The sequence below is a fragment of the Centruroides sculpturatus genome, unplaced genomic scaffold, assembly GCF_000671375.1.
Source record: "Centruroides sculpturatus isolate CEXI.00-Female unplaced genomic scaffold, Cexi_2.0 scaffold997, whole genome shotgun sequence".
Classification (NCBI taxonomy): Eukaryota; Metazoa; Arthropoda; class Arachnida; order Scorpiones; family Buthidae; genus Centruroides; species Centruroides sculpturatus.
In genome coordinates, this window is record NW_019385146.1 from 268,981 (window position 1) to 281,479 (window position 12,499).

General features: G+C 28.5%; 1 protein-coding gene across 2 annotated transcripts in view; it reads right to left on the reverse strand.

The window, feature by feature from the left end:
* LOC111635403 overlaps positions 1-12,499 on the reverse strand; it is a 36,175-nt gene that overhangs the window by 3,068 nt on the left and 20,608 nt on the right. Inside the window, exons 2-5 of one of the 2 annotated variants that reach the window (XM_023380353.1) lie at positions 8,201-10,003; positions 518-607; positions 204-435; positions 93-128 (exon numbers count right to left, since the gene is read on the reverse strand). In XM_023380353.1, coding sequence (XP_023236121.1) covers positions 93-128; positions 204-435; positions 518-607; positions 8,201-9,987 — 2,145 coding nt within the window. In that variant the 5' untranslated portion in view covers positions 9,988-10,003. The remainder of the gene's footprint in view (positions 1-92; positions 129-203; positions 436-517; positions 608-8,200; positions 10,004-12,499) is intronic. The other variant, XM_023380355.1, reaches the window with a different exon arrangement.

The window sequence follows — 12,499 nt, forward strand, 5'->3', positions numbered from 1 at the left end:
GCTTGCAGAGTTTGAATTAAAATTAAAACTTCATACAAAATAGCATTCTATTCTTATTTTCATAATCTATTAAATTACAAAAATATACTCACTTTTGGATTTGGATCAAATGGATTTAGAGTTTCAGCCTGAAATAAAATAAAATTCAGTTTAAAATTCATTAGGCTAATTATTTGTTGGAAGTTTGGTTATTAAAGTATAACCTCATGTAAAATCCTTTTCAATTTCAAGAGCATCGTTTTCATTCCATTAAGGTCTTGTCTAAGAAGTCGATAAGAAGAAGCATCTAATTTCACACTTCCATCCTCAATTTCAGTTACTGCCATTGGACGAGGTGGTCGTAAAGGTAAGCTAGCAGAACGATTGCGCCATTCTGCTCTACTTACAGATTTATTTCCACTCAGAGAGCCTGAATTTTTTCTGTATAAATGTGATCTGCAATAAATAAAAAAGATATGCTAGTCAGATAAAATACTCTTCATTTTCAATATGAAATATGATTTTTCATTTCTTTTACCTCTTCTCTTCTACCATTGGATATGATTTCCGATATAACTGCTTATCAGTCTCACTTGTAGTAGAATGTTTTACTGTGGTAGACTGAACACTAAGTTTGTTCAAAAATAAAAGTAATAATAAAAATGATGAAAACAAATCTTAATTTTTTAAAAAACCAAAATGAAACATTCATAAAAAGAAAGTAAATTATCTTATAAATTGTTGAAATTACTAAAACAAAATGGAAATAAATAATACATATATTTTGGTAAGAAATAAAACTAACCTTTTACAAAATTTATTAAAATAATTTTTTATTGTCTCCAAACTGATGTAAAATATAAATTTGTAATAATAAAAACATTTATATGTGAGATTAAAATGAAAAGTCTACTTGAATTTAGAAAATTTGTGCTGAAACTATTATCTTTTAGAGTGAAGTAAATCCTGTATATTGAGCAAAGTTTTCTAAGGAGCAAAATTGAAATTCATAAAGGCAAAATTCTGAATAAATTAAATAGTATATTTAAGAATAAAATCAAACAAAAAGCCCTTTTACCAACTTATTTTTGATTTCTTCATTTTGCAGGAAAAAACAAAAAATGTTCCAAGAGAACTTTGTTTAAAATTTTGATGGTTTTCTTTTTTTTTATTTAATCCACAATAGGGATTGTAAATTTACCGACTTTTTCATTTACCGGTAATTCGGTAAATGAAAATTAAAATACCAGTTTACCGGTAAATTACCGGTAAATTTTTTCCTGAAAAATAAAATTAAGGTGATAAAAATATAAGTAATTTTGATTTCCATTTCACATTTTCTATTTCAAAGGTATAGAATATAAAAAATATAAAAATTAAAGTGTTCTAAACAAACTATAATAATAACTTTTAGAAACATAAATAAAATAATACAGAAAAATAAAAATAAAACAGAAATAATATATAGTACCTAATACCATTTTACTGATTACCATTTTTTAAAAAATAACTTCTCAAGAAACTTAAATTATTTAAAGTCTTATCTCCTAATTTTGATCTAATTTTTGTACAAAATAATCNTGATGATTCACTCTCCTTAACAACGTCTATTGTATAATTTTCTTTGAATAAATGTTATACGTAAAATATTTGAGTATTTTTTCAGCATGGAACACATTATCGTATTTTACATTAATTTCTATGGGAAAAATTGTTTTGCTTGATGAGTGTTTTGCATTACAAGTAAGATTCTGGAACGAATTATGCTCATTAAGCGAGGTTTCACTTCTAATTCAAACATAAATGTTGCTTCTTTACTTTTTAGCAAAATAAAAATTAAAGTGGTGGTGATATAATATTTTTATTAATATATTATATAATTAATATATACATTTAAATTTATACTTGCTTTTATATTTATTTTGAATATACAGTGGACCCCCCTATAAACAGGTTCATATAATACAGATTTGTATATAACGGCAAAAATATTGCGATCGTATTCGTATAAACATGCTAAAAGAGACTCGTGTATAATGGTAAAACATCATTGCCGACTCGTGTTGCGACAGGATTGGTCGAATCTAGACCAATAGCGGATATTGCACAAACCGTTGAGTTTAAATGAGCAGCGGCCCTACTAAAAACCATTTATTATTTAACTGCCATAAAAATTATATTTATATTAATGATGTCTCCAAAGTTCAGTGAATTTTTTGCAGAAAAATAATTTATCAGGAAACACGCGCCCGCTGTTCAATGCGCTGCTTTGCGATGAAAACAAGCTTAAGCAATGGCATCATTGAACGGTGCACACTCGGTAAGTAATCCTTCAATTTTTTGTTTATAGCATAGTTTATATGGATTATTCCAAAAAAATTATGTGTGTTTTGGAAATGTTGAGTCAAATTAGTCTAGAATCGATTAATTTTATGGAAGAAAACCTTTCAAAGAGTCGTAATCCCTAAACTGCACACGTGTTGGGCTGTGATTGGCTCATGTATTTAAGTAATTGTAAAACACGAATTCATATATAATGGAACATATCTACCGTATTTTAGGGGGGTCTACTGTACTTCCTTTTTTGTCAATGTTTTGTTACTTGTTACCCAACTGTAATGTTACCAGTCTTTTATCTTGGGTAAATCTTATTGTTATATGGAGGTAGTAATCTCTGTTCTAAATGGACTTTATTTACTGTATTCATAAATAAATAAATTAAATGAAAAATAAATTATATTTTGTGCAAAAGTTATATTTACGTAAGTACTGTAATGTTGTGGATTAGGGATTGTATACCGGTTTACCGATTTACCGGTTAATCGATAAATTGACAAAAAAATCATTCGGTAAACTTACCGGTAAATTTTTAAAATTTACCGGTAAGTTTACCGAATGATTTTTTTGTCAATTTATCGATTAACCGGTAAATCGGTAAACCGGTATACAATCCCTAATCCACAACATTACAGTACTTACGTAAATATAACTTTTGCACAAAATATAATTTATTTTTCATTTAATTTATTTATTTATGAATACAGTAAATAAAGTCCATTTAGAACAGAGATTACTACCTCCATATAACAATAAGATTTACCCAAGATAAAAGACTGGTAACATTACAGTTGGGTAACAAGTAACAAAACATTGACAAAAAAGGAAGTACAGTAGACCCCCCTAAAATACGGTAGATATGTTCCATTATATATGAATTCGTGTTTTACAATTACTTAAATACATGAGCCAATCACAGCCCAACACGTGTGCAGTTTAGGGATTACGACTCTTTGAAAGGTTTTCTTCCATAAAATTAATCGATTCTAGACTAATTTGACTCAACATTTCCAAAACACACATAATTTTTTTGGAATAATCCATATAAACTATGCTATAAACAAAAAATTGAAGGATTACTTACCGAGTGTGCACCGTTCAATGATGCCATTGCTTAAGCTTGTTTTCATCGCAAAGCAGCGCATTGAACAGCGGGCGCGTGTTTCCTGATAAATTATTTTTCTGCAAAAAATTCACTGAACTTTGGAGACATCATTAATATAAATATAATTTTTATGGCAGTTAAATAATAAATGGTTTTTAGTAGGGCCGCTGCTCATTTAAACTCAACGGTTTGTGCAATATCCGCTATTGGTCTAGATTCGACCAAACCTGTCGCAACACGAGTCGGCAATGATGTTTTACCATTATACACGAGTCTCTTTTAGCATGTTTATACGAATACGATCGCAATATTTTTGCCGTTATATACAAATCTGTATTATATGAACCTGTTTATAGGGGGGTCCACTGTATATTCAAAATAAATATAAAAGCAAGTATAAATTTAAATGTATATATTAATTATATAATATATTAATAAAAATATTATATCACCACCACTTTAATTTTTATTTTGCTAAAAAGTAAAGAAGCAACATTTATGTTTGAATTAGAAGTGAAACCTCGCTTAATGAGCATAATTCGTTCCAGAATCTTACTTGTAATGCAAAACACTCATCAAGCAAAACAATTTTTCCCATAGAAATTAATGTAAAATACGATAATGTGTTCCATGCTGAAAAAATACTCAAATATTTTACGTATAACATTTATTCAAAGAAAATTATACAATAGACGTTGTTAAGGAGAGTGAATCATCATCATCATTTCTTTTAGCACAGACTGAACCAACCTGGAATGCAAATTCGATTTGCAGAAAACAAAAAAAAAAAAAAAATCACAGATAATATGTCTGATAAACACACCAAACGATATGCCAAATTCTTGGGCTATGTAAAGGCTATAATTAAATATTAGAAGTTAATTAATTTCACTTGAGGTAGACAGTTATGCTTCCATCTCATATTAAATTTAATAATTATAAATAAATAATTTATCATTTAGACATTTTTTAAAATTTAATTTGGAATTGGGACTTAATATATATAGGCTCTACTAAAAGATCCATAGGTGTCAGAATACAGGAGCATAAGGCAGACATTCGTCACGGGAGAACCAGCACGGCCCTCGCTACATACGCAACAGACCCGGGCATAGTTGCTGACTTTAATAGGACGAATCTCCTCCTCGGTGCACCTCCCAATGAACATCTCAAGTGGTTAGAGGCGATGCACATCTTTAAATCCTCTATCGAAACCACGTGCATAAATTTTAAAGAGGAGATGATCTTGTCGATGGCCTGGCAAGAGTTGATACATAACACGCTTTAACTGCTCGTTATTTCCGAGCAAGCGGACATGTCACGCATGCGTGACGGATAATTTAAAAGAAATGTTCGATCTTAAGAAAGAAATTATTTAAACAACATTCGTTAATGTCTTTCGTTGACGGCAGTCGTTAGTTTGAACGGCATGCGCGACACATCTTTTAAAAAAGAACTGTTCGATCGCAAGAACGAAGTTATTTGAAATATCGAATTTACGAGCTAAAAAGCTAAAGGAACCTGAGGAAGAACCTAGAAGAGGTTCGAAAACGTTTGTTTTTTGTTTCGTCGTTCGTACCACACATTATATTGGTTCAGTGTACGTGTTAGCCAAAATTATTTTAAAGTGGCTCAAAATGTAGTAAGTTGCTCAGATATAGTAGCCTCAAGCCCTACAAATATCTCAATCTTCTACTTGTAACCCAGCCATATTTTAGAGGTAAGAGGGAAAAGGGTAGTCCGTGAATAGCATGACATCTGAAAATGAGTTACTGTAAAACCAAAGCCATATTGACCAGATTAGATCTATTGTTCTCTTACAGCATGGTGGCATTTTGATATAAATGAATGAGTTAGCATATGCATATCACAGTTCAGATAGAATTTTCACTCCAAATTTTGAAGTAGCCATATTTCAAACTAACCAAATTCTTTAATGTGTAAATCTCTCTCTATGGCCAGGACAAATAGTACATTTCAAACTAACAGAATTTTGAACTATCAGAGTTCGAATTAATGAGGACTTTATGTATTATTAAATTTATCATGAGATGGCAGCATAATCACCTATCTCTAGCCAATTTACATTGTTTCTGATTATTAAACAGGCTTAAATAGCCCAACAAAAATCCAGCAGATCTTTTGGTCAGTTAAGTATTGTTTATGCAGGAGTACACATCTGAACTCCATCTCAAATCATTGAAGCTTGGGTAACAAATGTACTAAATCCTTAGATCCTATCATTTTACAACTTGTAAAATTTTTAAGCAGTGTGATGATAATTTATGAATATGCAAATTTAAATGAAACAGACAAATTGTACTAAAAGATTACATGATCAATTGCTTGAATGATTTCAAAATGGCTTTGAAAATGATCATTGAAAAAGGGAAAACTTATCAAAAATGTTGAACATTGAAAACAATTTTCTCACAAATAGCTTAATGGTTTTGAGCATTCATCATATTAAGCAAATTAAACTGAATAGCAAATCAACATTTAATTCTAATAGCAATAATTATGAAGAAACACAAAAGTTAACTGAAAAGATTTCAGATTACAAGACTGAAAATATAATTTTAAAACAATAAAAACTCAAAAAATATTAAGTTATTTCCAGCAGAAATCAAAAAACCATAGTAAATAAAATTTATCTTCATACTGTATAAAATCAAATATAATTTTAAAAAATTACATTTACTCTAAAGCAAACAACTATAACAAAAAAACAAATGAAATAAACTAGTCACTGTTTTTGCAGTGACTTGTTTATTTCGTTTGTTTCCTTAATTAAAGTTAATTTTTGCATAATTTAATGTTTAATGATAATTAAAATAAAATTTAACATATTGTGTCTAATTTTTTTTTTTTAATTCAGTTCACTCTACAAAGTCACAACTCAAAAAATTTAATCCCAAAGATATGATTTTAGATAGGTCTAACTATTGTGTGATACGCTTCTTGTCTGGTCTTGTGTTCAATTATACGAGCACTAAGGTTCCTTTTCTTTTTTGCTAGACATTTGTAACATCCAAACTTGTATACATTATGCTAACTTGTATGTAATTTTTTCCCTATATAGTTGTAACACACAGAGTTGAAAAGGGACATAATTGTCCGAAATGCATTCTCAAAGGAGTAAAAAGTTTTTCTAAAGTTTGTCCTCTTTTTACTGATGGTATAATAAGTCAGACATAAAAAACTGAAACACAAACTGGAAATATATACTAAAACAACCACTTTACACCTAAGCGATAATTCCAGCAAACAAACAATAAAAAAGGTTTAATGTTCAAACTCTTTCAGCCATCGTTCAGAGGACCTCGTCAGGAAAAATTGCATAGAACAGAAAAAAACAGCTTCTCTAACAGTTTTCGAACATAGCTGTGTTCTAATTTTTAACATTTAAACGATGTTGAATACAAAGATCGTTACGTATTACAACATATAATTAAAATATTTAAATAAAGTTATAAATAAATACAATAATAATATGTATGGTGTTAATATATAAAATAATATATGTGGTGGTAATAGTATATTCAGTGTTAACAGTTAACCCAATGTTTTAATGTATAAACGATGTGCGATAGGACATCGTTTATACATCGTACAAAATAAAGCATTTTATTCATCAAATAGTGTTCCTGTGTGTGTCATAAATTCTACATAGCAATTTTGTGCTAATTCCCAAAAAACAAAAAACAAGAAGTAATCAAGTATTAAAAAGTATTCTGATTTAAGGATATGTAATAACTAGCATTGTAGCAAGAAATTGAAGAACTTATTTGAAATATTTATATCCAACAGTTCTAATATTCATAAATCAATGCTATGGAAGTTATCTATATGTAGCATTTAAAAGATTACACAATATACTGATGGCTAATGAAGATATGTAAAAATAACCAATTTTTGGATTATCTAGCTATAATTATTGTTACCTCAATACTATATTATAATATATATGAGCCAAAATTATGTCCCCTATTTTATTTTTGAACAATCATGTTGAAATTCACACACATTAAATTACAAAATATATCCTTGTGAATAATTTTAAATATTGTGCCTTCCAATATCCTTTAGAATATTTTCGGTATATGCATAAACAAAACAAAAAGCAGTACCAATGAGATACAAGAAATTCATAAAATTTTAAATAGCTTCTTTCCTGCACACTAGACTGTATATACAGTAATAATATCCCATGGCATATCAAGATCACCCAACATCACCCCGCCCGGATATCTTCTTTTTTGTGAAGGATTTCGTGAAGGGTTGTGTTTATGTGAAAAGCCACTCTCCATTCAGGAGCTTATGGACAGAATTATGGCAACTGTGCATCTTGTGGTCTTCAGAAATGTTGCTGAAAGTCTTTGAGGAAATGCTGCACAAGCACATTCATTGCATTGATATTGCAGAAGGTCATACTGAAATAAAGCAAGAATCAAAATTCTTCACCAGGATACATTTTGTAATATCATGTAATTTAACATGTGAATTTCAACATGATTGCTTTAAAATAAAATAGACATAATTATGTCTTCTTTTTATTATATTGCTGACAACATTAATTAAAAAATGTATCAATAGCATATCTTCATTAAACAGTTTATTTTAAGATTTATTATATCAAAACCATTAAAAACTTTGAAATAATCAATGTTTAAAAAGGATTGTTTTAAATAACTTTTGTAAACATTTCAAATATCTCAATATCAGAATTAAATTTCTTAATATCTAATTTTTTCATATTGTATTATATTCATTTCTTACCTGTCACATTCTTCCAGAACAGTATCAATAGATTTATCATAATCCATCATTAAATCATCAGATGCAAGACTAGAAGAGGATGATCCCAAATCAGAATATGATATAACTCTTTCTCTTGCTTCTGAATTTACTCTCTCTCTTTCTTTTGCTAGTTTAGCACTGAAGCTTCCTGTATCGCTTTGGCAATCAATGCCATTAGCTGCCTGAAGAACATGCAGCTCATTAACTGATTGCTGAAGAGATGGAACGCTGTTATTTTTTACATTTTCAAATGAGATAAGAGCAGGCTGATCAGCAATTTCATCATCAATAAGAAATTCTCTATTTTCAAGTTCTGAAACAGGACTTAATATTCCCTGAGTGCTACTATCTGATTTTTCATCTGATTCTGGACTTAAAGGATCTTTAGCTACCTCTGAAGTATTTTTGCTTGCAGTTTTGTTATCAATTTGCTTATTTATACTGCTTCCTTTATCTTTGTTTTGAGAATAACTACCTTCACTCAAAATTCTTCTTGTTATTCTAGGAATGTTTGAATTATCTTTATTTGCAGAAATAACTTTTCGTAATTCTTCTATCCTTTTTGCAGATGACGTCAAATCTGTTGTATATTGTTTCAAAACTGGAATTTTTCTGTAACTTAATGTATTTCTGTAGGCAGCATATGTTTGCTGATTATCATATGAAAGATTTTTAAGTTTATTTTTATTCACTCCAGATATTAACTTTTGTGAGAAGCCATCACTATCAGTTTTATTCAAACCAAATCCTTTATATTTATATTTTGGAGTAGAGATATTCCATTTTTTAATTCCTCCAATTTCATCATCCATATTTTTACGATTGCTATCTGCAGATACATTTAATTCAGATAAATTATCAGTTGCTTTAGCAATTTCTGAACTAAGAGTTCGTTTGCTTTGAGATATTGGAGAACTTTCTAAAGATTCAAAATGTTCAACATCTTTTAAAGTTTCGGCATCTTCTTGTTTAGCTTTTTCATTAAAACTGCTTCCAATTCCAGAATCCCAAGTTTCAGCTGCACAGCTATCATGACTGTCACCATCAGTACGAATTCCCTCAGAAGAATCAGAACTTCCATATTTATTTTGCCAAACTGGAATGTATGTTGAATGCTTTTGTGATTTAGTTTTGTCATCATCATCTATTGTTTTCTTCTCATCTATGTTTTTTCCTACAACTCTATTTGAAATTTGTGCAACTTGAGGGCGAGGTAATCCGGTAATTTGGGCTGTACAAATGGAAGGAATTTTACTTTGGACAGATATTTTTACAGCATCTGAATTTTTTGTCATGTCTACAAAACTTTTATTTACATCATATTGAAAGTTGTCATTACCTTCTTCAATAGCAGTTTGCCTTTGAATGGCTGTCATTTTGTTAATCTCTTGTTTATTGTTACTATCATCTAAAATACTATTATTATTCATTATATGAATGTTTTCAGTATTGGAATTAGGATCTAAATAGGATTTGTTACTATCTAATTCTTCAAATTCTGAAGAAGACAAAGTAGAAGACTGCAAACGTGGAATGTTAGATTGTCCTGTTTTATTAACAGAATATATCAAAGGACTGGGATAGCTTTTTATTTCTTGTTTTGTGGAAATCTTTTTCTTGAAATTAAGTCCAGTAGAGCTAGAATTTCTGCTGTAGGGAGTCGGCCTAGTTAGTCGGGAAGCTTCCTCTTGTTTTATAGTAGCCATTGAGACTGTAGAGTAACTGTAAGATCCCTCACTTGCCTTACGGGAATAACATGAGCCCATTCAGATGAATCACTTTCTGTAACAAAAAAATATATATATATATTATTTCAAATTTAAAAAATATAGAAATATATTATATAAATAAAATATCAAAATTTATGAATGAGAATATAAATACAGGTAACCCCCGTATAACACAGGAGTTACGTTCCAAAAAATTGCCATGTTATACGAAACAAAGAACTAGTGTAAAAGGGGGTGAGGTTCCAAAAATTAAAAAACATGTTGTTAAATCCTTATTTAAATCGGATTTATTATTCATTTTTTTCATAGATAAAATACTTATTTATTATTTAAGTAAACATTTTACCAGAGATTCATCCTATATGATGATCTCAGCATGAGAATTAACAACTGGTAACAGTTTGTGGGTGTGTTCATTAATAGCGGTCGCTCTGCAATGGGAGTGCATTGCTGTTTGTAGGCATTTAGGAACGATGGTGAAGGAAAGGCGGCGGTGCCCACATTATCAATAGTATCGTGTGGAGGAATCTATAATTCTAAAATGAGCTTTTAGAGGCAAAAGATGGGTCCCAATTGCAAAATTTAACCATTAAATGGATTATTTGTTGAAAGAGCATTTAAAGTAGCCATGAAAACAATTAGAATGCTCGCGCGGAGTTATGTGGAGGTATAAAAGAATGCACCCTTTATTATATTTTATGTTGTACGAGGGTTTTACCCAATTCCCGAACCGTGTTAGAGTGAACCCATGCTATAAAACCACAGTGCTATACGGGAGATGTTCCCAATTCTCGAACCATGTTAGAGTGAATCGATGCTATAGAAGTGCTGTGTTATTTTGTGGTAAGAATTAATACTGTAACATTTTCTTAAAACACTGATCCTTGTTTATCAGACTGCAAATTCAGATTCTGCTGGGGCCAAACGTTTGTGAAAATTGAGGACGGCATTCATAGATCTGTTAGTTATTGGGTATTGCATTTAAATCTTTAATATTTTAATTCTGAGAATAATTTAAGTAACTAATTTACTTAAATAATTGGTTATGGAGAAGAACTGCTTTCAGGCTATTTTTTTACATTAAGTTAAATACATATACAGTATTCTCAAATTAAATATACTGTATTCAAAGCAATATTATTTCTCTAGCTACTTAAAATTCTAAATGTTCAGTTTTAAAAATGATCTAGTATATGTAAAATATTCTCAAATAAATAAAAAATATTAAATTTAAAACAATCTTTTTATAGAGCAATATCCAGACAACTTTCAATCAATAGGATTTGCATTATTTTATAAATTAAAAAGCTTTGCCAGCAAAATATTCTGTAATGATTAAATTATACTATACATTAAATCTTTAATTTACAGAAAACTTTACTTAAAACATTATAATTTAATAAGCATCAATATGTAAAATTTTAAAAAATAAATATTTTCAATTCACAGCATATTTTTTTAATCAATACTAAAAATAATTAAATGGAACTCATTACTTTAGATAACTCAATATCAAAGTCTTGTAATTATTAGTCTTATTAATATTTTATTTCATTTAAAAAATGTTTATGTTCCTAACAGTTACATTCTGAAAATATTTTAATATTTCTAAAGATAATATTTTTAGCATAGAAGATCCTGTTATTTAAAAATAAAAATCTTTGCAATCATATAATAAACATAATGATCTTTGTTTAAAAATAAATAATCTAATTAGAAATCAAAACCAATATTAATTAATTCAGTAGAAAAGTAATAATAATAATAAAATAGAATTTATTCTATATATACCTGAAAATTATTATTCATAATTATAATTATTCTAGTTATAAGAGAGACAAAGTGTGATTAGATATCTGATTTCATTCCAGAACAGATGAAAAGAAACAAACAAAAGCTCTCTTTTTTTATGATCAATAAGATAATATATCAATCAGTTTCTCTGGAGATGGATAAGATGCAAGGATCTCTAGTGATTTCTCTTTAGATAAGAAATAATTAATCATCAAATATAAATTTTATAATTTAATTAATATTAAAAATTTTAAATATTAATTTAAATTCCTTTTTTATATATCCTTATTTTCTCTTTCTAATTAAAAAAAACTGGATTTATTTATTTTATAATTTAAATCTATATGAAGAGTATAGTAATTTGATTTATCGTAAATATTTGAATAAGATATTAAAAATTAATAAATGAATTAAGAAAGACATGTTTAAATTATATTATTTTGTAGACATTTTTCTAAGAAAAAAGTTTACACTCAAATCAAACACCTGCTGAACACCTGCTTTTAAGATTACTTCTCAGAAATTTTTCGACATTGATTAATATATTTAGAAATATTCACAAAAAATTTCCATTTTTTAAAATTAAAATATTAATTCTGTAAATAAATAAGAGAAACTTGAACACTTCTTATTTTAAAGTTATAAAAAAAAAGTAAAAGTAAATAATAAATAAGCATGAATTTATACCAAGAAATATTAATTTTACAAATTAAACAAGACGACCAACTTTTTCTGTTAATGAATCTAAGATAAG